Source organism: Lontra canadensis, unplaced genomic scaffold (assembly GCF_010015895.1).
Source record: "Lontra canadensis isolate GAN:19392208 unplaced genomic scaffold, GSC_riverotter_1.0 scaffold58, whole genome shotgun sequence".
Taxonomy (NCBI): domain Eukaryota; kingdom Metazoa; phylum Chordata; class Mammalia; order Carnivora; family Mustelidae; genus Lontra; species Lontra canadensis.
The window spans coordinates 6,288,302-6,316,251 of NW_022631052.1; the positions used below are offsets into that span (position 1 = coordinate 6,288,302).

The window sequence follows — 27,950 nt, forward strand, 5'->3', positions numbered from 1 at the left end:
GGGAGGCAAGAGCTGCGGGTACCTCCTGCGCGCTCTGCCTCCTCCGCGCCACGCTCCTACCTGTAGAGTCCGAGGGACTCCCCCTCCCCGGACACCTATTCTTTCTCCTCCGGAAACCTCCCGCCTAGCTACCCGCGTCTCACACAGGCGGCGCTGGGACCCCGGGACGGGGCGCCAGGCTCGCATCTGGTGACATGTAGATGCCCCCTCGGTGGTCCAGCCTCGGCACCTGGGCACCCTTCTGGCCGTAAAGTTTGGGGCTGGGCGCCATGGCCAAGAGCAGCTCCCTGAATGTTCGCGTGGTGGAGGGCCGGGCGCTGCCCGCCAAGGACGTGTGAGTACCCCGGGGCGAGTCGCGGGTGAGAGGCGCAGCGGACATGGGCTGGGGCGGGGGTCGCCCGTTCCGCATGCCGGGGAGGAGCGGTGAGGTGGGCCCGGGGTTCCTGTTTAAGACACAATATTGGTGCAGATCCGCTTCCACAGGGCTAAAACCTCATGCCCATCGCTGTCCTATCGGAAAGGGGCGCCCAGACTTAGCAGATGCGCCACCCTGCCCCAGGAAGGGGGATGTCTTTGTTCCTGGGATGTACTAAAGGGGATTGGAGGGTCGGATTTTGTTGGAGCTGGGAGGGTAGTGTTGGGGGGGGTGTCTCTTCCTTAGTTCAGGCAGGTACCAGAGGTGGGGCTTCTCCAGACCAGGGTGGGTGCCTATCTAAGGAACCCTGGGAAGAAAGCCCAGAGCACCGGGTGGCCCCAGCATTCCTCTGTGTGCATCTGGTGTTTAGGTTCAAAGACAGTCATCAGATGGTCCACCAGCCAGACCTGGGGGAAACTGGGGTCCTCTGGACCCAGAGCCCTGAGCTCCCCAGCAAGGAGCTCCCTGTGTGGGCCTTACCTGGATGCTGAGTCTCTTGAAGACGCCACCCCCAAGCCCCCCCCCCCCCGCCCCCGTAACACCCTGTCCAGCCAGGTGTGATGGGGGCTGGAGGACCCTCGGGCTCCTGTGGGTACCAGTCCTTGGCTCTACTTCCTCTAGGGCTGAGTCAGCAGTTGCCGAATCAGCAGAATGGCAGGAGGGGTCCCCCTCCTGCTTGGCCTGGAGCCCAGAGGGGCTCTGAGGTGTCAGCACCTGGGACAGGTGTGGGATTCTTGGCAGGACATCAGCTGCGTGACTTTGAACCTGGTCCTCCTGGGTCTCGATTTCCCGCCTGGACAATGGGAGCTCTGGACAGGGGCTCTTCAGCCTGGAGCAGCTGTGAGGGGTGGAGAACCTGTTAGGATTTACCCCGTGGCCAAGGGTGAGCAGAAACCTGGATTCTAACCCTCTACCCAAGTTGAGATGAGGGCTTAGCTATGTTCTGACGCCCCCCAGCTGTGGGTCCCCAGTGAAGGGTCTCCGGCCTTTGAGGGCTGCCGAGAGAGGTTTTAGCTTCCCTTCATCCTCATCATCTACCCCAAATAAACATGCACCTGGGATAGAGGCAGAGCGCTTGCTGTGTGAATGCAGCATCTGGACAAGCCCCTGCTTCCCTCCTTCTGGGACACCCTCTCAGAGCCTCGGAGAATGACATTCTGGAACTGTCAGGGCAGTGAGGCCAGGAATGGGGGCCTGGAAACTGCCAGAGGGCTGGGGTGGGGGGCCCTCCAGAAATCAGGTTTCCATCTCCCGGTCCTGGGTGAGGCCATTAGGGTGTGGACATGGTTCACGGTGGGGACATGGCTTGTGGGGTGGACACGGCTCGCGGGGGGTTCCTTCTGCCTCTCCTGCAGATGGAGTTAACTCATACCTGCTTCCTACACCTCTTGGCCGCCCTTTCTCCCCCCAAGTTCTCGGGTCAAGGTGAGCCCCAGAACAAAGGTGGGAAGAAGTCCCTAAACCCTAGTTGGGGAGCCAGCCCTCTGCCTCAGTTTCCTTAGCTGTTGGCTCCCTTCTTCAGAGAGGCTGTCCTCAGAGCCTGCTGGGATCTCCACACCCAGGGAGACTCTTAGATGGGGGTGTGTTCTCTCTCTGGTTTCATAAGGGAAAGGACCCAGCCTCATTCTGAAGCCGCATCAGGTTTGAGGGCAGGGTCTGACCTGACTCCGGAGGAGGCCTCCACTGACAATTTTGAGAATTACTCGTGTTAATCATAGTAGCTGTAAGTCATCCAGGGCTTACTCTGGGCCAGGGCCTATACTTAACACTTCCTGAGGTCCTATAAGCATTTCCATTTACAAATGGGGGAAACAGGCCCAGAGAGGCAAAGTCACTTGCCCAAGGTCACACAGCTGGGATTTGAGCCCTTACTGGCCCCGTGCGTAAGCCACACTGGGCAGGCAATGGCTGAGGGGCCTTCTTTCCCACGCTTGAGTTGGGGCAGGGCCCATGGGAGAGGTCAAGGTTCTGGAGAGATTGAGGGTCTGGTGGGGGCACCCCTCCTGCCACAGCTGCTTCCTACCTGATGGGAGCCTGATAAGGCCCTTGTGCGTCAGAGCCGTGGAGCCGACAAGCGAGCTTGGCTCCCGAAGTGGGTGCCCCAGGGTCAGGCCTGGTTGACGGAAGGGGGCGGGTCTCCCAGCTCTTTGCTACTGGGATCCCAGCCAATCCTCCTCCACATCTGCTGTTGGGGAAACTGAGGAATGGGACCATACCTAAAAGAGGCTCAGAGATAGAGAACCCAGCCAGAGAAATGAGATCTAGGGGTCACCCAGCCACAGGCATCCCAGGGTGTTGAGCCAGATTAAGAAACTGAGGCTCTCAGGGTTACTCAGCCCAGAGGGTCTGAGGTAGATTCAGAAGGGGAAACTGAGGCCTAGGGCACTACTCAGAAGGGAGTTCAGCAGTAGAACCCAGAAAAGAATGTAGGGACATAGGCCACCACCCAGCCTGAGCTGTTCAGGGATAGAGGCCAGATGGGGAAATGGAGGCACTGGAGCACCCACACGGAGGGAGCTGGGGACAGGAGTCCAGAGAGGAAACTGAGGCACAAGGAAGGACTCAATCCAGCAGACAAGGCTCAGACTGCCACTGGCTTCGGGTGCCAACAGCCCCTCCCCTGAAATCCCGTGGTAACTGTGGATTGGTGACCGATTAGAGATGGCAGAGAGAGAGTGTGGGGCCTGGGGCATCAAAAGAGGGGGTGACTTGGGGAGAGCATTTGAGCTGGGGTGGAGGGGACATTGGTTAGGAGCATGCATGCTGAGCCCCCTAGACCTGGGTTTGAATTCCAACTCAGGAGGGGGGTTGTGGGATGGAGGATACAGGTCCTCCCCCAAGGAGCTCACAGGTCAGAAGTTTGAGGGAGACAGACACTAAACACAGAGAGAAACAGGGAGCAAGATGCTTTCTGGTGCCCAGGGGGATCGGAGGTCAATTTCACAGAGGACAGAGGTAGTCAGGGATGGCCTCTCTGAGGTGGTGACTTTGGGGCTGAGGATTGAATAGCAGGACTGAGGCAGCCATGACAAGATCGGGGACAGCGTGTCTTAGGCAGCTGCAATGGTGAGTGCAAAGGCCCTGAGGCTGCACTCAGAACTTGGGGGAAGACAAAGGAGGCCTGTGCGATGAGACAGAGGGGAGATGAGGGCCCTAGCAGACAGCTTGGGATGGGGCTGGTAACTCTTATAATGAAGGGGGGGGTGGAGCTGCGTTTGGTTGGCTCATGGCTCATGCCTCCTCAAGGGGCTGCTGTTGGTTGTGGTTTTGAGATCTGGGTGCCCTGGTCTGTGCCAGCAGAAGTGGTCTCACTGGGCTGAGCACTGGGAGTCCCCCCCACCCCACCCAGGGAAAATCTGGTGGAAATGAAAAGTTGGCTGAGAGGGTAGGGGGTCCTGGAGTAGAGCTCTGGGGCCAGCCCATGATGCCTCCCACCATGCGTTATCTCCTTTAGTTCCTGCAGCCACCCCTACCCCCACCGCCCCCACCAGGAGATGTGTGTTACCATTATAGGGAGGAAAAACTAGCACCCACAGAGACAGGGGGTGGGGCTTGTTGGGTTCCACAGCGAGCAGGCGGTAACCCCGAGAAACCTCTCTAACATGGGCTGTTGACCATAGCTCTGGGCTTCCTGGGACCAGCCCTGGGAACTTCCTGGCCTCAGTCCTCAGTGTTCTGTTTCTATATGTGGAAGCCTAGAGAGACCACGCATGGGGGTCGGACATCAGTGGATGGGCTGTGTACCCATGACATCTCCTGCCGGTCCCCTGAGATTCTGCCTCTTAACCCGACTTGCTGTGTGACCCTGGGCCGGTCCCCTCCCCTCTCTGGGCCGCAGTTGCCCCATCCATACATAATGAGGGTGGACTGGGACCTCCACTCGTGGCTGCCTTCTCGACCTCCCTCCTGAACGTCCTCCTCCCACAGGTCTGGGAGCAGTGACCCCTACTGCATCGTGAAGGTGGACGACGAGGTGGTGGCCAGGTGAGGAGTGGAGAGGCCGGGCCTGGGGGAAGAGGAACAGGGCAGGGAATGGAGGAGGAGCTCCTTCTAGACCTGAGGGGTCCAAGCACAAGATTTGATGTTGAAAAGAGGAGCCGGGTGAGGGCAATGCCTATGCCAAGAGCGGACGAGGGACCTGCCAGTGGATGCTTTGTGCTTTGGCCCTTCTGGGGACAGACAGCTGGCGCTCCCAGCTCCCCTCTCCATCCTGCCCCTCCGACTGGCCGACACCTTCCCCCTGGACCAGATGATGTCCCTGCCAGTGTCCTGGGGCTGACTCAGCGGCTGCCCGCCTGTGCCTCCCACCGTGGCCTCCCTGGAGGCGGGCATCTCACGCTTGGCTGGGCTGGCTGGTTCCGGGCCTGCTGGGTGCTGCGGGCACTGGGGCGTGTGTGTATGTGTGTGTGTGTGTGCATGCGTGCCCAGCTGGGCCTTCTTGTGAGTGGTGGGGGGTGTTGGAGGGCTGACGTGAATGTCTGTGACTGCATGTGCATGTCCCTGGGGGTGTGCAGCTCACAGGCTCACACTGTGTACCAGTGGAGGGTGTGTGTGTGTGTGCGTGTGCGCACACCCGTGGGCTGCCCGGCATACACACGTGAGCACCAGTGTCTGCTTGTTTGGGTACACGGACGCCTTCGTGAGCACAAGTGAGGACATGAGGGTGTTTGCTGCATGAGTGAGTTTGGGCGGGGTGGAGGGACGAGGGGCTTGGCGGTGGTTGGCTCCCGCCCCTGCAGGCTGAGGGAGAGCTCTCCGCCCCCGCAGGCCTGAGGGGTGTGGGTGGGCAGGTGGGCGGGTGGCTGAGTCCTGGGTTCCTATGGAGACAGCAGGATTCAGGATGCTTCTGGTGCTGGTTGCAGTCCGGAGGGGCTGGGGGCAAGGGGGTGGGGAGCCCACATGGGGGAAGGTCAGCCTGCAGTGCCCCAGCTGACCCCCTCCATTGCTCTCTATGCTCATGCTGCCCCCTCCCCACACGCTGTGATACCACCCCCAAACCCGCAGAGAGATTTCTGTGGGATCCCAGGCTGCTATTCTGTGCATCTCTGGGCCCTGAAGAGGGACTTCCAGCTATGAAAAGAGGGGGACAGGGGGAAGAGGGTGTTCAAGAAGATGGGTCCCTCTGACTGTGGTGCTCTGGGCTGGGGTAGAGGGCAGAGTGTGCATCTTTGTGTACCTGTGTGTGGGTATATTCACAGTCTTTGTTGGGGAAGAGGGCAGAGCAAGGGATAAAAGGAGTGGCCCAGTTCTGGTTCGATCCAATTCTGCACCCATAGATTGGGTGTGTCTTCAATGGGCAAAGTAGGTTCCTCATTCCCTGCTGGATAAAGTGCATAGGCAGGGGTGTCGGAGTGAGGATGCTCTCTGTGTGTGTCTGTTTCTAGGCTTGCTTGGGTCCCTAACCCACCTGTGGTTCCCTCTCACTTCCTGAGTGCTCTGGCTCCTGCTGACTTCAAGGTCTCTTGGCCCCCGCACACTTCCCATTCACCATCCAGTGCTTTCCTGTTCCTCAGACTCAAGTTCACTCCTGCCTCAGGGCCTTTGCACATGCTGTCCCAGCCATCTCGTCCTCATCTTCTCTTCCCCCTTTGCCTGACTGGCTCCTGCAGGAAGCATTTTCTGACTCCTCCAATCCACACCCCCAGACCTAGCCAAGTGCCACTGAGCTCACCCCAACCACAGGACTTGTCTTACTGTGTCATGTGTCATAAGAGTTCAGGAGAGAGTACCTGCCCACTGAAGGGGGCTCTGTGGGGGCAGGGTCCTGGGCACCTCTTCCTCTGATTCTCCATAGCCCACAAGGTTTGGCACACAAGGTGTTCATGGAGTGAATGAGTGAATGAATGGAATTTGCATGTTGTCAGTTACTGTGTAAGGGATTCTGTGTGTGTATCTACCATCTGTCACCATACGTGTGTAAGTGTGTGTCTGTGGGTCTCTGTGTCTCTATGTGCTGGGCTTTTTTTTTTTTTTTGATCTGTGTATCTATGTGAATCTGTCTGTTTTCTCTGTATCTGTATGTGTCCCTACATAGGAACACATAGATATGCATTTCTAGAAATTTCTGAGGATGCCTGTGTGTATCTGTGTGTATGGGAATGTGTCTCTTGGCGTGTCTGTGTCTCTCTTTTCATGTCCAACCTTGTGGGAATGTGTGTGTGTGTGTGTGTGTGTAGGTCTCGGGGTATGTGAGTATTGGGGTTCCTGCGTGTGTATTTGTGTTTTGTTTTTGTTGTTTTAAGAAGGCACCATACCCATCATGGAGCCCAATGTGGGGCTTGAACTCATGACCCTGAGATCAAGACTTATTGAGATCAAGATTCAGACACTTTACTGACTAAGTCACGCAGGGACCCCTCTGTGTGTGTATTTGTGTGTGTATCTATGCACATCATGGATAAAAGTGTGAGGTTTGTGTGCATGTGTATGTCTGGGTCCCCAGGTGTCTGCCACCTGTGTGACCCAAGGGTCCCCAGCCCCCCTATGCCCTCCTCTGCAGAACAGCAACTGTCTGGAGGAGCTTGAGCCCCTTCTGGGGGGAGGAGTACACCATTCACCTGCCCTTGGATTTCCACCACCTGGCCTTCTACGTGCTGGACGAGGATACAGTGGGGTGCGTGTACTGGGGACCCCTGCTTGAGTACCTGGGGAAAGGCGGGATGCCCCAAAGCAAAGTATTCACCCAACTGACCCTTGATGCCTGTTCCCGCTATTTAATGACTCGGACCCTCACCTGCCCGCCTTTCCACAGGCACGATGACGTCATTGGCAAGATCTCGCTGAGCAGGGAAGAGATTGCAGCCGACCCCAGAGGTGGGTGAGGGGCAGCAGCCTTCAGCTGGGCAGAGGGAATATGGGTGGCCATGTCTAGGCTGGGCATTTGTGAGCATGTAGCAAGTGGCAGGGGAAGCAGTCTTCAGGGGGAAATTATTTCAGTTGTTGATTTTTCTTTTTCTTTTCTTTTCTTTCTTTCTTTTTTTGGGGGGGAAGAGAGAGTGAGAGAATGCTCACGCCCAAGGGGGGTGGGGAGGGGCAGAAGGAGAGGGAGAGAGAGAATCTTAAGCAGGATCTTTGCCTAGCATAGAGCCTGACACTGGGCTCAGTCTCATGACCCAGAGGTCATGACATGAGCTGAAACCAAGAGTCAGATAATTAAACGACTGAGCCACCCAGGCGCCTCATCAGTTGTTGGTTAAAAAAATTTTTTTTAAATGTATTTATTGAGTAGTTAATTACTTTACGTAGTTCCATATTCAAAAGGTATAATTAGCAGGGGAAACTATCCCTCTCTAACCCAGCAATTCCATTTTCATTTTAAGGTTGTCAGTTTCTTATATGTCCTTCTAGAGATAATTATTCTTTTTTTTTTTTTTTTTAAGATTTTAGTTATTTATTTGAGAGAGAGCAGAAGTAGGGGGAGCAGGAGAGGAAGAGGGAAAAGCAGGCTCCCAGCTGAGCAGGGAGCCTGACATGGAACTCAATCCCAGGACCCAAGGATCATGACCTGAGCCAAAGGCAGCCGCTTAACCGGTTGAACCACCCAGGCACCCCTAGAAATATTTTAAATAGGTTTATTTATTCCAAGTGCTTTCCATGAATCAACTCATTTAATTATCGTAACGAGCCTGTGAGGTAGATACCCTTATTCTGCCCGTTCCACAGGCGAACCTCCCAAGGTAGAGGGGATTGGTTAGTTGGCTTGCCCAGGATCACAAAGTTACTAAGTGGGATGGCTAGGATTTGAACCAAGATTGTCTACCTCCAGTCTGCGCTCTCAACACGGCACTGTATGTGTTTGGTGCTCTGCTCAGAGGAATGGCAGCGTGTTATACTCACTGTTCTGTCCCTTGCCTTCCACTTCACCATCTACACTGGAGATGTTTCCATATTGGTTCCTCAAGAGCTTCCACATTCTTTGATCTTTGACTTCGTGGCACTCCATTGTATGGATATATCATCGTTTATTTGGCTGGTTCCCTCCTGATGGGCACTTGGGTGGCTCACTGTCTCTCCCTCGATCAAACAATACAGCCGTGAATAGCCTTGTACAAATGTGATTTCACACATATGCAAGTTATATCAATCAATTTGATAAATTCATAGAAGTAGATGGGTCATAGAGTATCCATATTAGCACATTACAGAGTTGTTGCTAAGTTACCCTCTTTGGAGGAGGTAACAATTTGCCTACCCTGCCAGGGTACCTTTGCCAGCAATTACCAAACTCTTTGATCTTGTATCTGATAGGTAAAAAAATTATCTCTTTGTGTAGGTTATTCTGTATTTCTCTATGAATGAGATTGAAAGCTTTTTTGCATATTTAAAAGTTGCTTTATTTCCTTTTTTGTTTGTTATTTATTTGTTTGTTTGTTGCATTGCCCCCCACGGGGTTGTGTGGCTTGTCTTACTGATTTGTAGGTGCTTTTTACATATTAGGCAAATTTAACTCTGTCATATTAGCTGCAAATAGTTTTTCTCCCTTTGTCACTTATGTTTTTGCTTATCACTTTTTTCTCTGTATAGAATCTGTTCCTTTTTCTCTAGTTTTTATGGCTCTTGTTTTTCTGTGATACCTAAAAAGGTCTTCCCAACTCTAAGATAATTTTTTTTACATGATTCCTTCTCACAGCAGTTTGTTTTCCTTGTTTACATTCAAGTCTTTGATCTATTTGGAATTTAACCAGATTCAAGGTATGGAGAAGGATTGAACTTTATTACTTTTTATCTAGATGAGTACTAATTATCTTGATGTCGGTAATCGAATAATGTATTTTTTCATCAGTGGGGATTAGTTGAAAATGTACATGTTAATCATCATAATCATTGCTCCTATTTAATTAGGACTTACTATGTGCCAGGCATGATGCTGAACACTTTATATTTAGTTTTCACAACACCAAGTGAACCGTGCTCTAGAATGATCTTGAATTTATGGCTGATGGAAAATGAGGTTTGGAGAGGTGAGGGCACTTGGCCTTCCTGGAAGTTGTAGGGTTGGGAGTTGAGTCCAGGCTGTGCCTGCATCCAAAGTCTGTGTTTTCAACCCATCTGCTGACCTGCACCCATTGTGCCTGAAACATCCACCCAAGGGAGTGGAATTAGATGATGGAAGTATGAGGCCAAGCTTCAGGAGCTTATGGACCAGACAGAAACACAAAATATGCTCACACAGAGCAAGGAGCAAGGAAAAAAGGGAAGCTGTCCATGTGTCTGGATGTGGGTGCTTTTTATTTTTTAAGCAGGACAGGAATGTGGGGGTGGAGGCATGTAGAATATCACTGGCATGATGGTGGATGAGGATAAGCAGACAGTGAGGCTGGTGTAGTCGAGGAAGTTTTCCTGGATGAAGGGGAATGAATTGGTTCTTAAAGGTGCTTTGGCAGAGACACTAAAGCATGTCTCCGTAGATTCTCTTTTAGGGTCAGGTGTAAGCCAGGCCAGGTGGAGCACCGGGTGGGTCTCGATTGGAGAAGGCTGTAGGTGCCAGGCTAGAGTCTGGACTTTCTTCTGGAGGCACTGGGGAGCCACTGATGGTCCTTGAGCAAGACACCAAAGAGAGTGGAGCCGTATTATCAGGGGATGGAGTGACAGGAGAGATTAGATACATTTTCAGAAGATCTCTGTGCTGCGTTGTGGATATTGGATCACAGTGGGACAGGAGTACATGTGGGAGATCAATTAGGAGTCTGTTGTCATAGTCGAGTGAAGAAGCTGATGGCATCCTGGACTGGGGGGTAGCAGTGAAGACAGAGAGAGGTGAGGTGGGACAGTGCTTCATCACACACACAAGGAAGTGGGCCACCATGAGCAAGTGTCAGCAGACACAATAACCTCCAGATTTGAACCCATGAAGATTTTAGAATTTATACTTATGATATACAGAATTTTAAAAGGAATAAAATATTTAAGTACACTGAAATGTAATCACCAGAAAGGGATGGCGATAATCATAAAATGATACATTAAAAACAGATTTTTAAAAGAACCAAATCAAACTTTTAGAGATAAAAAGTAGTCACTGAAATTGAAAACTGGGAGGCTGAGTTCAACAGCAGATCATTCAGAGCTGAAGAGAGAATTGGTGAACTGGAAAAGAGATCTGAAGAAGTTATTTAGACTTTGGCCCAGAGAATCAAGAAGGAAAATATAAAAGAGACGTTCAGAGACATAAAAAATTACCAAGAAGGTCTAATGTCCTTTTAATTGGAGTCCTGGGAGGAAAGAATAGAAAAAATCGGGGAGAGGAAGGGATAAAAAAAAAAAAAATGTTGACCTGACATTTTCCAGAACTCAAGGAAGGACATGATTCCATAAGTAGAAAAAGCACAAACCACAGTAAGCAGGATTAAAAAAAAAAAACCTTACCTGCCCATGCAGTGAAATTGTGAACATCAAACACATGATCCTTAAAATTAAAGAGAAAAGATAGATCATTGACACAGATCAGTTATCCGGCTGAAATGACTTCCCAATAGCTACAGTGGAATCTAGAAGTCAGTGAGTGAGATCTTCAAAGTGTTGAGAGAAATAGAGAGAGAGGGGAAGGGAGTTGAAATTGACTTGACTGATTCAGGCAGGGAGAACTACCTGGATGGAGGCTCAGAGGTAGGCCTGCCCAATGTTTTTGTGAGGGGGGATGTATTGGGATTAAATAATGGAGGGTTTTGTGTACCAGGGTGAAGAGTGTGATAGTACAGGATTAAGGGAATTAGACTATACTGCCTACATTCAAATCCCAACTCTGCCACTTCCTAGCTGTGGGGTCATGGGCAAAGCCCTTCTTTCACTGTGTCTCATTTTCCTCGTCTGCAAGTGTGGGTAATTACAGCGTCTACATCAGAAGGTGGACATGAGAAGTCCACGATTTAATACATATTTAATGTTAATCGAATTTTTTTTTAAAGATTTATTTATTTGACAGACATAGATCACAAGCAGGCAGAGAGTCAGGCAGAGAGAGGAAGGGAAGCAGGCTCCCCGCTGTGCAGAGAGCCCGATGCGGGGCTCGATCCCAGGACCCTGGGATCATGACCTGAGCCGAAGGCAGCGGCTTTAACCCACTGAGCCACCCAGGCGCCCCTGTTAATCGAATTTTTAAGTTAACACAATGCCAGTGTCTGGTAGGTATTTAATAAATGTTAGCACCTGTGCCCTCCAGGCATTGATAGCTGGATCAACCTGAGCCGTGTGGACCCAGATGCAGAGGTTCAGGGTGAGATCTGCTTGGATGTACAGATACTGGAAGATACACGGGGCCGTTGTCTTCGCTGTCATGTGCTCCAGGCCAGGTATGGTCAGGATGGGGGGACATTGTGGGTTTGGTCTGAGAATGAGCAAGAGTTCACTGGATTCTTCTAGTTGTGTTGGCTTTTGAGACCACCTCTCTCCTGGGGCACTTCTGGGCTCACAACCAGGATCCCTTGCAGGCAAACAGTCCACGTTCACCAGGTTTGCAAGTTCCTGGGGTCAGAGCACAAGCAAAATCTTTGCTGGGTCCCCAGTGACCAGTAGCCAAAGGTCAGACACTCAGGATGGCCAGAAAAAGTGTGGAGGTGTATTAATCAAATTGTAAGTGATAGATACCCAATTTGTACCAGTTTAAGCAGATAGGCTTATATGAATGACATGCAGCTACAGGTATGGCTGGATCCAGGTGCTCAAACAGTGAGATGAGGAATCTATAGACAGATTTCACAGCTTTCTTTTGTGTTAGTTTCAGTCTCAGGCAGTCTCTCTCCAGGTGTGGACAAAGAGGACCCCAGCAGTCTCAGGATGGCATCCTACCAACTTGGTAGGTCCAACTGAAAAAGAAATTTCCTTCATTATTTCCAACTAATGTCCTGGGACTGATTCTTATTGGCCAAATATGGGGCACATACTGATCTTTGAACCAATTACCTGGACTCATGGGTCAGGCCTGAGTCCCACACCCACTCCTGGACTGGAGAGAGGGTTCAGCCTACCTAAGTTATGGGAGCTGGGAGTGTGAGAGAGGGGCAGGTACTGTCCCAAAGAAACAGGAGAAGGAAGATGGATGCAGGACCAGCAAAACCCACAGATGACCCTCCAGGGGCACCAGCTCATGGGATATCCATCTCCTCTCCTGCTTATTTATCACTCTGTAATCCCCTCCTCTCTCCCTCAGCTCCCCCATCATTCTGCTTCCTTAAATACTCCCCTCCCTTCCCTCCCTCATCTCCCATCTTGTCTTTCTGCTTTGTTTTCACACCTTACTCCCCCAAGCCTCACTTTTATACCAGTCCTCACTCAGGTTGTGGAGGATATCTTTTTCTGCTTTGCTGTGTGACCTTAAAGCCTTTTCTTGCCCTCTCTGTGCCTCTCTCACCATCTCCAGATTTCTGTCGCCAGCTGGCACTCCTCGAAGTCTGGATGGAGTACCAGGGTGGCAGAGGACAGGCAGAAGCACTGAGCATGGGACAGGGGGCTCCTCATCTGCTTTGTGCCAGTGGCCTCCTCCCCAGCCACAAGGCTATGCAGGAGCCTTGTAAGCAGGAGAGGGACTGATTGCTGTCGCTTAGCAACTGGGCTGGCTCCTAGGAAACCAAAGAAGGCTTTGGATGCCAAGCAGGGGTGGGAGAGGAACAGCAGGAGGAAGCAAGCAGCCCCTGGTAGGGGGCTGTCACTGGATTTGGGGGACTTCAGGAAGGAGGGATTGGGGAAGCTGTCTGAGGTGAGACTTTCGGGTTGTCATGGCAACCAGAGACAGGGGGTCCATGCCTCAAGCCTTTTCTTGGGTCCTAGGCAGGGTGTGGATGAGTATTTGTTGAATAAGTGAATTAATGAATGAGCGAGCACTCACATCCCACCAGCTGCTATGCAAGCCTTTTATATACGTCATGTCATTTAAGCCTTGGCCCTGTGAGGTTGATCTGTTATTATTTCCATTTTCCAGATGAGGAAACTGAGGCTTGGGGTCATGAAGGGACTTTTCCCAGTGTCACTCAGCCAATGAGTGGTGGACCCAGGCTCTGAACCCTGGCATCTGGTCTTCCCCGGGGGCTCCAGAGAAACCGAGGCTCCCTTCCCACTCCCCACTGTATCTTCACCTCCTGGACTTCGTGATTTAGGACTTGATCTTCTCGTGCCTCAATTTCTTTATCTGGAAGATAGGGGCATACTAGGGCTTCCTCCTAGGGTACCGCTGGTCAACAGGAAGATACTGGGCTTGGATGGGCAGGGTGAAGGGTGCTCCTGGCTGGGTCCCTATAGTGGAGGCCAGAGGTCTTTGAACGGTCTATCCCGAACCCCTTTCCAAGGTCCGGCTTGGGTCTTGGTCGTCAAAGGTCCTATGTCCCTCGATCCTTTCCTCATATGTCTGCAGGGACCTGGCCCCCCGAGATATCACCGGCACATCTGACCCATTCGCACGCGTGTTCTGGGGCAGCCAGAGCTTGGAGACGTCAGTGAGTGGTGGTGTGGATCGGGGGAGGGGTGGGCATGGAGGCGGGCCCTCCTCAGCTCTCCCTCCCTCCCCTTCCCCTAGACCATCAAGAAGACCCGCTTCCCACACTGGAATGAAGTGCTGGAGCTGCGGGAGATGCCGGGAGCCCCAGCCCCGCTGCGGGTGGAGCTCTGGGACTGGGACATGGTGGGCAAGAATGACTTCTTGGGTATGGTGAGCGCCCCTTCCCCTGACACTCTCCATGGCTCCCCACTGCCTCCAAGAGGGAAGGGGAGGGGAGATGGGCTGTGCATCCTGGGATCTGGAAGGATAGATGTGAAAGCTGTCTCAGCTGGCTGCTTGGCCAGACCTGAGTGATGCAGGCCCATTGCCCCGTTGTATAGGTGAGGAGACAGAGGCTCTCCAAGGGGCAGGAACCTATCCAAGGTCACAGGGTGGGCCCAGATTCTCACTGGGGTGAGAGGACTCAGTATGACCATGTGCTTAGTGCTTTGCTAGCATAATCTCGCTCACGTACCCTTCATGGCCACTCTGTGAGGCTGGGACTGTCGTCTGCATTTTATAGATGGGGAAACCGAGTTTCATTCAGAGAAGCTGAGCGGCTTTCCCAAGGTTGTATGACCAAGAAAGGGCAGAGCCAGAATCTGAGTTCAGGTTTCTCTGACTCCAGAATCCCAGCCCTTAACCCCTCTCCCTGGAAGCACCAGGCTCAAGATCTGTCTCTTGGAACCTCAGTTTACACATCTGTAAAATGGGTGTGACTGCCCTGCCCCTCAGTGGGAATGGATGTATAGTCAGGACTGACAGTTTTTATAAAAGGAGGCAAGATTAGAGCAAGTTATGGGTTGGCTTGGTTATGCACAGCCAGCGGGGAAGGGAGCAGAGGAGTAAATGGAGTAGCCACTTTGGGAAACAGTCTGGCCATTCCTCAAACGGTTTAAGACCGTCCCCACATGCCCTGGCGACTCCACTCCTGGCCATGCACCAAAGATCAATGAAAACACATGTCCACCCAGAAGCTCATACATGAAGGTGTTCACAGCAGCGTTGTTTGTGATAGCCAAGAATGGAAACAACCCAAATGTCCCTCCATGGTCCAATGGGTAGATACAATGTGGCTGGTTCTTACAACGGAATATTACTCACCCATGAAATGGAATGAGGTCGTGGCACCCGCTACAATGAGGATGAATCCTGGAAACATGGTTTCGTTTAGATGAGATGTCTGGAGTAGGTGACTGTGTAATGACAGAAAGTAGGTCAGTGGTGGCCTGGAGCTGGCGGCGGGGGTGGGAGACGGGGACTGACAGCCAATGAGCGCAGGTGTTTGGGGAGCAGACGGAAAATGTTCTGAAGTTAGTGGTGACGGTTGCGCAGCTCTGTGAGTAGACCAAAAACCATTGAACTACACACTTTAAAGACGTGAATTGTATGGGATGCAAATTACATCTTTATGAAGTTATTTTAGAAGAGAGGCAGTGGGGTTCAGGGCCCTTTGGGACTATCTTTAAGCTTTCGGACAGGTGCAATGTGTGTCCCCAGAAAGAGCTGAAAATGTTCTCAGTCTAGATATTTGGTCTCTAGCAGCTGTGTGACCTCGGACAAGTCATTCCGTCTCTCCAAGCCTCAGTTTCCCCAAGTGTAAATTGAGTGTTGGCTGCAGGCCCTCGGTGTCCGGGCAGGAGTTAATAATTTGGGGCTGGGGGAGGGAGTGTAGCTACGGCTGCATCGATGGGGGTATGGTAGTGGAGAGGAGGTGGCCCCTGGCAGGTGAGCAGTCAGCTCTTCTAGGCCTGGGTGGGGCCTTAGGCCTGGCAAAGTCCGGTTCAGCTGAGAGTCTACGTGTCCTCCCGCAGGTGGAATTCCCCCCACGGGTCCTGCAGCAGAATGCCCCCAGTGGCTGGTTCCGTCTCCTGCCCTTTCCCAGAGCCGAGGAGGATTCTGGGTAAATGTGGGTGCGGAGGGAGGCGGCTGGGCTGAAGTCAGGGTGACTGCCATCTTCAGCTTGTGGGCAGGTCATGCGGGGTGCCCATGTCAGCCCCCAAGCTGTCACTGTGTCACTCCGTTCCCTTATTTAACACACGTCTTACAATATGTGTGTACTTATGTCCAAAGGAGTTGACCTTGTACCCACCCACCTGTTTGCACATGAGCATATCAGCTAACAGTAGTTGATGCGTGTTCCGAACCCTGGGTCCTTCCGTGCCTGTGCACACCTGTTCACGCTGGCCTTACAGTGGCCACACTGCTTACATCGACTTTACCTGTCCATTCCTGTGTGTCCCTTTCAACATCTGTTCACCTGTCCACACTTGCCTGCATCAGGCTACACTGTCCACACCTGCCCCCACTGTCCGTTCACAGTGTACACGTTTTTCGACGCCAGCCACGTCCTTCCACGCCCGTCCTATGTGTTGACACTGTCTGAGCTCATCTGTTCTGTGTATCCCCGTCAGTATTGGTTCCCACCTGCCCACACTGGCCATGCCTGTTCCCGCCTGCCCACAGCTGTCCCCATCTGCCTTGTTTTGCTAACATCCATGCTCCTTATCTGTGTTTGCACCTGCCTCTCTCGGCCATCCGCACCTGCCTGTACATACTCACTGTTCCCTCACCTGCGACCTGACCCTGGCCAGGGGAACCCTGGGCGCGCTGCGGCTGAAGGTGCGCCTCATCGAAGACTGCGTCCTCCCTTCCCGGTACTACCAGCCGCTCACGGAGCTGCTCGTGGCCTCTGTGCTGGGCCCGGCAGAGGTGGGTACATCCATTCCACTGGGGATCCAGATGATAGCCCCCTCCCGGGGTTCTTCTGCTGTGGGGTCGCAGAGCCCTGGGCCACCTCTCCTGCCTCCTGTCCTTGCCCAGGAGGATGCTGCCAGTCCCCTGGCCCTGCTGGAGGAGCTGACCTTGGGGGACTGCCGCCAGGACCTTGCCACCAAGCTGGTGAAGCTCTTTCTTGGCCAAGGCCTGGCCGGGCCCTTTCTGGACTATCTCACCCGGCGTGAGGTGGCCCGGACCAGTGAGTTGCCCGCATGAGCCCCAGACATCACACCCCAGGGATGGGTCTGCGTGGGTCTCTTGGGGAGAAACGGGGGCTTCAGGCAGAGGTCAGGGGCTCCTATATGTGTGGGTAGGGGGCCCCTATGTCTTACACCAGCAGCCCTCTGGGGATACAGTCTTGGATTCAGGCGCTGGCTTTGCTACTCTTGAGCTGTGTGACCTTAGGCCGCTCATTGAACCTCTCTGGGCCCCTGGACCATGAATGGCGTTGATGCTGCAGCTGTACCTGATTCCTGAGGCTGGAAGAAGCACGACTCCCACCTTGGGTGGGTGGGGTGAGGTGGATCCGGCCCCAAACCCCAGCAAACACTTCCCTCTGTCCTCCCAGCTGACCCCAACACCCTCTTCCGTTCTAACTCCCTGGCATCCAAGGCAATGGAACAGTTTATGAAGGTGAGCAGGCGACGCCCGGGGCCCAGCTGCAGCTTTTTCTCCTTTTCTGTGCTTCTTGGGACCCCAGAGCTTGGCCGGCCTCGGTTGGCTCAGGGTGGCAGAGCCGGGCGGCTGGCGGCTGATGCCTGGCCTCACCCTGAGATTCACCTGGATAGCGTCCCCCGCTCCCGCTCTTGGGCACGCCTCGGCCTTGCTCTGAGCCTCTCCCTGCACGGTTCCCCCGTCCCAGCTGCTGGGCACGCCCAGCCTCACGCTCAGCCCCATCCCATGCGGTGCCTCCTGCCCCCAGCTCGTGGGCACGCCTGATCTCACGCTCGCCCCCATCCCACGTGGTCGCCCTGCCCCCAGCTCGTGGGCATGCCTGATCTCACGCTCGCCCCCATCCCACGTGGTCGCCCTGCCCCCAGCTCGTGGGCATGCCTTACCTGCACGAGGTCCTGAAGCCGGTGATTCACCGCGTCTTCGAGGAAAAGAAGTACATGGAGCTGGACCCGTGCAAGATGGACCTGGGCCGCTCCAGGTGAGCAACGCCTCAGGGGCACACCCAACCCCCCGGCAGCCCCCTGGTCTGTCCAGAGCCTGGCCAGGCTGGCTCTGTGCCAATGCCCCCCCGCCCCGGTGCAGTGGCTCAGGAGCTCCGTGTTCCAGCAGAAAGCCTCACTGGGAGCACAGCGATCCTCGGGCTGTGTCGTGTATGGGGATGGGCAGGGCTCTGAAACTGAGCTCCTGGGTTCGAATCCCAACTCTGAGGTGGGCAAGACAGACCCTACACCTGTGCGGGAACAAGAAAGAAGGGACTAGAACATAACTGGTAGAAGAGTGTCATTCCAGCATCCACTCAACAAGACAATGGTTGAGAACCTATTGTTCAGACACTGGCTGAACTGAGTCCAGAGCAGGGAATATGTGGATGCAAATCCGCCTTCCAGGGGGAGGTAGCCAGCCAGCTAAAGAAGGTTACTGAAGGTCGTCAGGGGAATGGAGGGAGCTAGAGCACGGAAGGGTTGTGGGAAGTGCCAGGAACAGAGCAGGGACTTGCAGAGTTTCAAAGGGTGGCCAGAGGGACAGTCTCATGGATCAGGGGACCTCTCAGCAGAGACTTGAAGGAGAGGAGGGAGGGAGGCATGCACATCTGGTGGAAGAGTATCCCAGGCAGGGGGAAGAGCATGTGCAAAGGCCCTGAGGTGGAAGTGTGTGTCTGGCATGTCCCTGCTGACATGTCCCGTGATGATGTGTGATGGGGAAGGGATGGCCCCTTAGAGGAGGGGACATTTAAGCTGAACGTGGGTGCCAGGGTGTCTCAGGCTGAGGGAACAGCGTGGACAAGTATCCATGACAGGAGTGAGCTCAACGTGTTTGAGAAGCAGCCAGAAGCCTGGTGGGAATGGTAGGAGGGGAGGTTGGGAAGGTGGGTGCTCTCAGCTCAGTGGGAGCTGGTGGAGGGTTTTGAGCAGAGAGATGCTGGGCTCGGAGGCACAGCCACTCTGTTTCCCCAGGAGAATCTCCTTCAAGGGCGCACCCTCGGAGGAGCACGTGCGGGATGCCAGCCTGGGGCTGCTGACGGGCTACCTGGGGCCCATCGTGGACGCCATCGTGGGCTCTGTGGAGCGCTGTCCGCCTGCCATGCGCCTTGCCTTCAAGCAGCTGCACCAATGCGTGAAGGAGCGCTTCCCCCAGGCGGAGCATGAGGTGGGCCACGCGTCCCCATGGAGCAGATGGGGAGAATGAGGCTGGGGAGGGGCGGTAGCTTGTCCAGGGTCACACAGGGAGGCGGGCGGGGCAGAAGACAGAACCTGGGCTGCTCACGCTCAAGTATGTGTCCTGTCGGAAGTGGGGACAGGATTCCTGGCAGGGTCTGGGATCCAGGGGTGGTGGTAAGAGTAGTGACAGTAGCTCCTGCTCTATATAGCCCTCACCAGGGGTCAGACCTACTTGTACGTGTTCCTTGCCTTGTTATAGCCACCCGATGGGACGGGCACCGATATTCTTCCATTTCCCAGAGTAGGAAGCAGAGGCCCAGAGAGATCGAGTCCCGTGGTGCTGGGATTGGCACGTGTCTAGGCAGGCTGGCACAAAGTGAGTGCGTCTTAAATTCAGCTCTCAGAAAGAGAAAGAGAGTGCGAGCGAGAGGGAGTGAGAGCACCGGAGAGCGAGTGAGCCCGCTGATAGGGCTCAGGTAGGTGCTCTGTAGCAGACATCCCAAATAGCCCCAGATAAACCCCCACATGTGCTAGTGCTCTGTCACTGTTGACTTAAGAGTTGGGACCCCAGGGACTGCCTCGGGCAGGTGAGCTGAATGAAGGCAGAAGGCCAGTGTGGGGCAGCAGGGAGTGGTAGGGACTGCGGCAAGCTGGTGCTCCCATGGCTGGTCTTAAGGGGGCCGCTCTGGACGGTCAGTCATTGCCACATAGGAATGGGGACCCAGTATTGCCAGATCGTGAGAGTTCCTTTTCTAAAGGGAGCCTTCTGGATTTTATGTGAGGTCTCTCATTTTTTTTAAATGTCGGCACTAATTCGCCTAACGACAACAACAACAACAACAACAACACAACAACACTTTGAGCCAGCTGTTACACGTTTGCAGCCGGACCGGTCCATGGGTTACCCGGTGGGACCTCCCTGGTGTAATGGTCAGCATCCCTTCCACGTAGCTGTTTTTGTCCTGCCTTACAAATGGTGTCACATCAGGCTAACTCTTACATAGTGCTGATGTCTTAGAAACGCGGACTAGGGGTTCACTTTGCAGAAAAATCTGAGACCTGCTCAGTGTTGGAGACGTAACGGCCCAGTCCCTAGAGATCGAGTTAAGAGCCCTTGATTACGCCACACTTCTCTCCATGTTCTGTTTACAGGTGGGGAAACTGAGGCCCAGAGAGGTAAAGAGCCTTGGCCAAAGATTGTGGACTCAAAGCGAGGCCTCTGGTCTCCCAGCAGGGGTCTCTCCCTTCTCCCCTCAGCCCCTGCTGAGGAGTGAGCTCTGGGCCTCCAAACTGGGACCTCGCTGGCTTTATGCCCCACTTTGCCAGGCTCTCGCCTGGGCTGCAGGTGCTAAGTGGGACACAGTGTGGCAGGGAGGAGGGAAGGGAAGAGGGGAGGCCAGCTCCCTAGACAGCCTGGCCCTTGTGAGGGACCCAGTGTGACTCCCGAGTGTCCTCCAGCCCTCAGTTCCCACGGTGGGCAGAGGCCGTGGGCAGGGAGCAGGGACTTTCTCAAGCCCAAGAGGGTGAATGGGGTCACAGAAACCCAGGGGAACTCCTTTCTCTGCCGCTCTGACACCTGTTCCTCCTCAAGAAAGGAAGTCAGAGCTGATGTCAAAGACTAAAATTACCCTGGAATACGGCAGATGGGAGGGGGGTGGTGGCCTTGGGGGCAGCTCAGGTCCCAGATGAGGGCGGGGCTGGGGGGCAGAGACCCACCTCCTGAGCAGCGTTAGGAACCCGGCTGTCGCCAGGGCTCACTGTCAGCACGGAGGTGCCGTAGGAAGTTGGCCACGTACCCAGGGAGGTTATTGTCTCGAGTGTGAATACGGCCCCTAAATAAATACTGGAGCACATTCTCGGGCTAAATATAGCCAGGCAAGTGTGAAAGGTAGGTGGGGAGTGATCTGGGGAGAGCCAGATGCACCCAGGATAAAGGCACACCCTCTCTCTGAGCTGCCTCTGCCTGCGCTGGGGGTGGGCCAGGCCCGGGACTCACCTGCAGGTGGGCCGGGCCTGGGACTCACACAGAGGGGCACCGCCCTTTACAGTTTGTAGGAGGCAGAGCCTGGGGTGGGGGGCGCACCCAGGACAGGCTCAGGAGCCAGCCGGGCTGGGTTCACTCTTGAGCCTGTGTCCTCGTCCAGAAAACGGGGACAAGAGTACCTATTCCACGGGATGGTTAGTGGTTCAGATGAGCTCCTGACAACTCAGCAAGCAGTGTGCAGGGTCGGATGCAGGAGAGTGTGATGAAGAGCCAAGGGCTCCGGTCCTGCCTGGGTTCAAGTCTTAGCTCTGCCATTTACAGCTGTGTGGCCTTGGGCAGGTGACCTCTCTCTGGGCTTCAGTTGTCTTCCCTGTAAAATGGAGATAGAATCCCTCCCAGGGTGAGTATGAAATAAATGTGTGGCCAGTTATCTGGCATGGTGCTATTAATAAAATAAATCATAGGTCGGGAGATCGAGTTCTGCCTCCTCCACTCATCTGCTGTGTGACCTTGGGCCAGTCACTTGGCATTTTTGAATTTCTGCTTCGTCCTCTGTAAAAGGGGAATAATGATGCTGCTTCCTTTCTAGGTCTGTGCCCTTAGCATGGTGCTTGGCACAAAGCAGATTCTGAGGATGTTGGGCTAAAGCTGATCATGCAGGATTGGTATTGTTACTCTATTTTCCAGGTGGAGAAACTGAGGTCCAGAGAGAAAAAGCCATCTTGGCAGACCAGTATGGTCTTCTGGCCCATCTCCCATCCCGCTTCCCCTTGCACCACCGATCTGTAGTCCTTCCTGCCTCAGTTTCCCTGTCTGGGAAATGGGTCCTTGGGGGCTCTTCTCACCTGCTGCTCCTCTCGGCAGGATGTGAAGTACCTGGCCATAAGCGGCTTTCTCTTCCTGCGGTTCTTTGCTCCTGCCATCCTCACCCCAAAGCTGTTTGACCTCCGGGACCAGCATGCAGATCCCCAGACCAGCCGCTCACTGCTACTGCTTGCCAAGGTGCCAAAACTGGAGTCCCACAGCTTGGGTGTTCTTAGCCAGGGAAAAGCACAGGAACAGAGCTGGAAGGCCAAACCGACAGAAGACCCAAATGACACCCAGAGAAATCCATCTCAAACACCTATTAGCCTTCCATCCTGAATGTGAAGGCATTCGTTCATATGTTCTCCAATTTTGTCTCTTAAAATGAAAACCCTACCCTTCCAGGAGGAAAGTGGGAAGTGGGCTGGTAGTCACTTACACCTTAGTATGAATTAGACCATTCTTTGCAAAGTGGCCATATTTTGAGGTTCTGATGGGCTCCGAAGTATGCATGATAGGATAGGGCATTCCTTAGTAGGGGAATCGAGCTCTGGAGGGAACAGAATAAGGGCACTGGGGGTGCATATCTGTCCACAGGGAGGGGTAGATATTGTTCGAAGCAGGTGCTGCTATGAGTCTTCCCCTTTCATTGAGCACTGATTTGAGAGTCAGGACTCAGGGGCTCTGCTCTGGGTCTGTAGGCAGCCCTTCCCCCAGCAGTGACCTTCCCCCAGCGACCTTCGCCCTGGCATCCCTTGCTTCTTTACTCCAGGCTGTGCAGAGCATCGGAAACTTAGGCCAGCAGCTGGGCCAGGGCAAGGAGCTATGGATGGCGCCCCTCCACCCCTTCCTGCTACAGAGTATCTCACGTGTGAGACACTTCCTGGACCAGCTGGTGGATGTGGATGGGGAGGAGGGTGAGTCCCTGCATTCCTGCCACATCTGGCTTGTCACTCTGTGGACCCTTGGGACCTGCCCTTCCCCCTCCCACAACCCCACCCCAGTACTGAGACTGTGGACTTGTGGGTCAGCTAGTCAGTCAACGAACATTTCCTGGCCCCTCCTGTGCTAAGTCCCAGAGATGAACAGAGCTCAGGCCCTGTCCTCCAGGCTATCCCAGCCAATGTGGAGATGTGTGTGGGTGCTGTCGCATGGTGCGCACACAATAAAAAAATATCTCTTAAGTGCTTACTAGACACTGTTCCAGGTGCTGGGGAAATAGCAGTGGACAAGACAGGAGAAACCCTTATAGGTTTCTTATTCTAGCAGGGACCATGGGCTAAAAGCAAGAGGAGTTAGCAAATAGTACAGTATGTTCGGAAGTGATTGTGTAGGGAGAAAAAATAACAGAGGGAAGAGAATGTTGGGGTGGGGGTGGCAGGTTGAGATTTTAGGTGGGGTGGCCAGAAATGGCCTCATTAGGGTGCTATCAGAGCAAAGCCCCAAGGAGGACAGAGAACATGCCATGAACATCCCAGGGAAAACTATTCCAGGCTGGGAACAGTATGTGCAAAGGTCCCGAGGTGGTGAACAGGGAACCACAGGGAGGAGCCAATGTAGAAGAGGGAATGAGAGGGCACAAAGGAGAGGTGGGGGCCAGACTGTGTGGGGGCTTCATAGGCAGCTGGGCTTTGATGGGGAGTGAAATGGAGCCTGGGACAGTTTTTTAAGCAGAAGAGTTGGGGCTAAGTCTGTATCACAGTATAGGGCCCAGTGCACTATATAGTTGGGTCCAAGTCACATAAGAGGAACCTGTCGGAATGTGGAGCCCTGGTTGTGGCATGGCAGGGTCCCTGAGGCATTGGGGAGGATCACCCCCCACGGAAGCGGGGCTAGATCCCATGTACTCACTGGACTGACTTCATGAGGCATGCCCCCTCTGCTGACTGCCTGCACCACTGCCTACAGAGCTTCAGGAGAGGGACGCCTACTTGCCTACTTTGTGCTGCTCCCGGCCCCACCTTCCATGATGCGTTCTCTGAGAGCAGGAGCCGTCCGCAGCAGTCCTGTTGTTCACCCTCCTGCCTCTAGGGGGCAGAGTCATGCTTCACCATAGAGGCACCTGGGCACGCGGGCAGGGCAGGTTGAGCCTGGATATGAGGGTTTCATTGTCCCTTCCCCCCCCCCTCCATTTCCCAGAGGCTGGGGGCCCAGCCAGGGCCCTGGTGGCCCCCTCGGTGATCGTCCGTGAAGGTTACCTGCTGAAGCGCAAGGAGGAGCCCGCCAGCCTGACCACCCGCTTCGCCTTCAAGAAGCGGTACTTCTGGCTCAGCGGGGAGGCGCTCTCCTACTCCAAGAGTCCTGAGTGGCAGGTGGGGCTCTAGCCCACAGCCAGGGCGGGGAGCAGGAGGGAAGGCGGGGGCGGGGGCGGGGGGAGGCGGTTTCCAGCAGCGTCCTCCCTCCCTGAGCTGCCTCTCTGTAAGCAGGGGGGAGCTGAGGTCCGGGAGGGGCCAAGGTAACAAGTCCAAAGTCTAGGCCAGGCTCTGGTCACACCTTTTGGGCCAGTGTGGGCACAGTACAGACGTCTTTTGGCTGGTGCTATCCTGCTCACGTAAAATTGGATCTGCTCTCCCAGAGGTCCCCGCCTGGATGTCTAGGTGTACACACACACACACACACACACACACACACGGCCATTTGTTTACTCAGTCATTCGTCAAACAATGATTGAATGCCTCCTGCATACCATGCAGTGTTCTAGGCGCTGGACATATAGCAGTAAACAAGGCACAGGATCCCTGTTCTCGTAGGGTTGCCACTGAAATGCAGCAGAACTCAGGCACCTGCTGGTGTGCGTGCATTTCTGTGCCTGCACGTTGGTGCATGATAGCTAACCCCAGGCAGGGCGTGCTTGCTCATTATTCCCACTTTGTCAGCAAAGCATAGAGTCTAGAGTTCTAATCCCTGGTTTCCAACTCTGGCTCTACTAGCTGAGTGACCTCAGAAGGATCATGGGTCCTCCTGGGCCTCAGTTTCCTCCTCGGCACACAGACCCAGCCTCAGAAGTTGGTGTAAGTTGGTAATTGCGGAGTGCTGGAAAGCACATTCCGTCTGCCATGTCTGCCATGTGGTTGCTGGGCTGACCGGTGGATGGCGGTGATGGACACTGGTGCCCTGGGGAGTTGGTGCTTCCTTAGATGGGGCAGGACTGGGGGACTCAGTGCTCGAGACAGGGGTCATGAGCCCAGATTACAGACACACCCCCGGGGAACATCCCCAAAGGAAAGCTGTCCCTGGGCCCCACCACGCTGGCCCCCAGCCCACCCTGCAGCGACAGACCTGTCTCCCAGATGCGCTCCTCCATCCCGGTGTCGCACATCCGTGCTGTGGAGCGCGTGGACGAGGGCGCCTTCCAGCTGCCACACGTGATGCAGGTGTTAACGCAGGACGCTGAGGGCGTGCTGCACACCACTTACTTCCAGTGCAAGGTAAGGCACCGCAAGGATAGGGAGGAGGGCATCCCTTAGGTTCCGCACCCCTGACATCCCCCGCATCCCGCCCCCCACCCCGGCTTCCCGCAGAATGTGAATGAGCTCAACCAGTGGCTGTCAGCCCTGCGCAAGGCCAGCGCCCCCAACCCGGACAAGCTGGCCTCCTGCCACCCTGGTGCCTTCCGCGGCTCGCGTTGGACCTGCTGCCTCCAGGCTGAGCGCTCAGGTGAAGGGCAGGGTGGGCTCGGGTTCGGCCCTCCCTACCTGTCAATCAGCGGATGCCCCACCTCCTCTGGCCGCTGAGCAACCTGGGGCAAGTTATTTAACCTCGTTATGCCTCAGTCTCCTGAAGCGTGGAATGGGGTTGATGACAGTCCCTGCTTCCTAGGGTTGTGAGGAGTGAGTGAGTTGATAGACACAAAGCACACAGAACGCTGTCGAGCACGTAGTGCTCAGTACATATGAGGTCTTATTTTTTTAAGCACTTACTATGTGCTAAGCATCTAGTGGAACACAGACATCAGGCATGCTCTAGAGGAAGACAAGTGAATAACCAGACAATTGTAATACAGTCTTCTAAGTACCAAGATGAGGCTTTTGAGATGCCAGAGAATGCCTCTGATCCAGCCTCAGAGTAGGAGATCAAGGAGGGCTTCCTGGAGGAGGTGCTGTTTCGATGTCACCTGAGAAGATTAGGCGTTAAGCAACAAAGTTGGAGACAGGGATGGGGTAAGGAAGTGTAGTCAGAGCAAAGAGCATGAGCAAAGGCCCGGAGGTGGCTGAGGGAGGGCTGAAAGATTGCAAAGGGTCTGAGTGGCTGGAGCCCGGACTGTGGGAGGAGGCTAGAAGGAGGTGAGGCTACCGCTATGCTGGGCGGGAGTGGAGACAGTGGGGTGTGATGGAAGTAGTAGGTCGGAAGAGTGAGTTTAGAAGCAGAAGGGTCGGGGCTTGGGGACCATCAGCAGTGGGGGCTTCTGGAGGGGGTGATGGGAGGCGGTCCTGATGGTGCCGTGTCCCCCTCAGCTGCTGGTTGCAGCCGCACACACTCGGCCGTCACCCTGGGGGACTGGAGCGACCCGCTGGATCCTGACGCTGAGATCCAGATGGTGTACCGGCAGCTGCTCCTGGGGCGGGACCAGCTCAGGTGGGTGCCCCTGCCCAGCCTCCTCCCTCCCACCCCGCAATGGCCAGCCGGGCCAGCTGCCCAGCATGGCCCCCCACGTCCATTTATTCATTCTTTCCATCCGCTTCAGCTGAGCTTCCCGGTGCATGGTGTGCAGGTTCAAGGGGAGGACGGGGAGACATCCTCAGGCAGGCCCCAGTGCAGAAGTGGGTCTTGGATCTTTTCATATCCGGGTCCCTGGGGACACGGGCACAGACCTTGGATGTGTTCCTTTTCCTTCCTGGTGGGCTTCAGTGCTACCCAGTGACCGATTTGTTCCAGCTCCTTCTAGAGTGGGTTCTGAAGCTGGCCTGTCTGGTTTCAAATTCTGGGCTAGCCATTCACTGGCTGTGTGATCTCGGGCACATTGCTTACCCTCTCTGTACCTCTGTTTCCTCATATGGAAAAGAGGGATAATAATAGTACCTTCCTCCTGGAGTTGTCCTGAGGGGTCAAACGAGCTAATGCAGGTAAGGCATTTTGTAGATGCCCAGTCACAGCATAGACAGCAAGTTATTATGCTGTGCAACCTTAGGCAAGTTACTTTACCTCTCTCTGTCTCAGTGGACTGTATAATGGAGGCAATAGTAAGTCCTTATCTTGGATACATCTTTTGTGGCACTTAAATGAGTTAATACATGGGAATGGCTTATAACAGTGTCTGGTACTCTGTAAGTATTTGCTGTGATAATGGTGGTGGTGATGGTGACAGGTGGGAACCTGTCATGTCTCCTGCAATCAGCTGAGAATCTCCGGAGTGGAGAACAAGATCGGGAGTCAGGGACCAACCCTGTCTTTCTCCCTTTCAACTTCCAGGATGAAATTCCAGGAGGATCCCAACATAGATTCCAGTCCAGAGGCAGACGCAGAGAAGGGCTCCAGGGCCACGGAAGGTGAGCGGCTAAGGAGGTCCCATTTCTTTGCCATCTCTGCCACCTGCCATAACTTGCCAAACACACGACTATGTCCTTCCCCACTCCCCTCCCCTTCGCAGTTCACCAGCAAGTGTGGTGAATGGGGGGATGGAGTGTGTGGGATTTCAGGGCATAGGGCCAACCTGGAGCCTGAGAAAGCCACTGGGTCTGGGTTATGGCAGCCTGCCTAGTCCTGGCTGAGCCCCCGTGGCTCCTTGTCTCCCTCGCAGGGGTCTGTCCCGATGTCCTGGCCCAGCACAGAGAGGCAGCTGCCCACCTGCTGGAGGTGCTCGAAGATCTGGACAGAGCCCATGAAGAGTTCCAGCAGCGGGAGCAGCAAAGGGCAGCCCTGAGCCCCCTCAGGCACTGAGAAAAGGCCAGAACCAGCCTGGAAGGGGAAGGAAGGCGCCAGAGGACCCCCTCTCAGAGCACCCTGGCATCTTGAGGCTGTCCTATTCCTTGTTGATGCTGCAGGGTGCAGTCTTCTGGAGATCTCCTAGTCTCTGTGCCCAAAGTGCAAAACCCTGGGGAACGGAAGCCCTGTGGCATGCGGCTGGCCTTTGTACCGAATGACTTTCAGTCTCTGGGCGAGGCAGATGGGAGTGGATGGGATAAGGAGCCTGACTCATTCGGCTCAGTGGAAGGTCTCTGCTAAACCAGACTG

At 54.4% G+C, this 27,950-nt stretch overlaps 1 protein-coding gene across 1 annotated transcript; it reads left to right on the forward strand.

Moving 5' to 3' along the window:
- Positions 1 to 27,749, forward strand: RASAL1 (RAS protein activator like 1). Its single transcript, XM_032876227.1, has 21 exons — positions 1 to 334; positions 4,343 to 4,399; positions 6,915 to 7,028; positions 7,167 to 7,228; positions 11,574 to 11,703; positions 13,758 to 13,839; positions 13,920 to 14,051; positions 15,695 to 15,783; positions 16,475 to 16,592; positions 16,704 to 16,857; positions 17,227 to 17,291; positions 17,699 to 17,811; positions 18,788 to 18,980; positions 21,840 to 21,977; positions 22,552 to 22,696; positions 23,919 to 24,091; positions 25,070 to 25,207; positions 25,301 to 25,436; positions 26,234 to 26,354; positions 27,189 to 27,265; positions 27,517 to 27,749. The coding sequence occupies exons 1-21, from the start codon at positions 270 to 272 to the stop codon at positions 27,654 to 27,656; spliced, it is 2,442 nt and encodes an 813-aa protein (XP_032732118.1). The 5' UTR covers positions 1 to 269; the 3' UTR covers positions 27,657 to 27,749.
- The last annotated feature ends 201 nt before the right edge of the window (positions 27,750 to 27,950 follow it).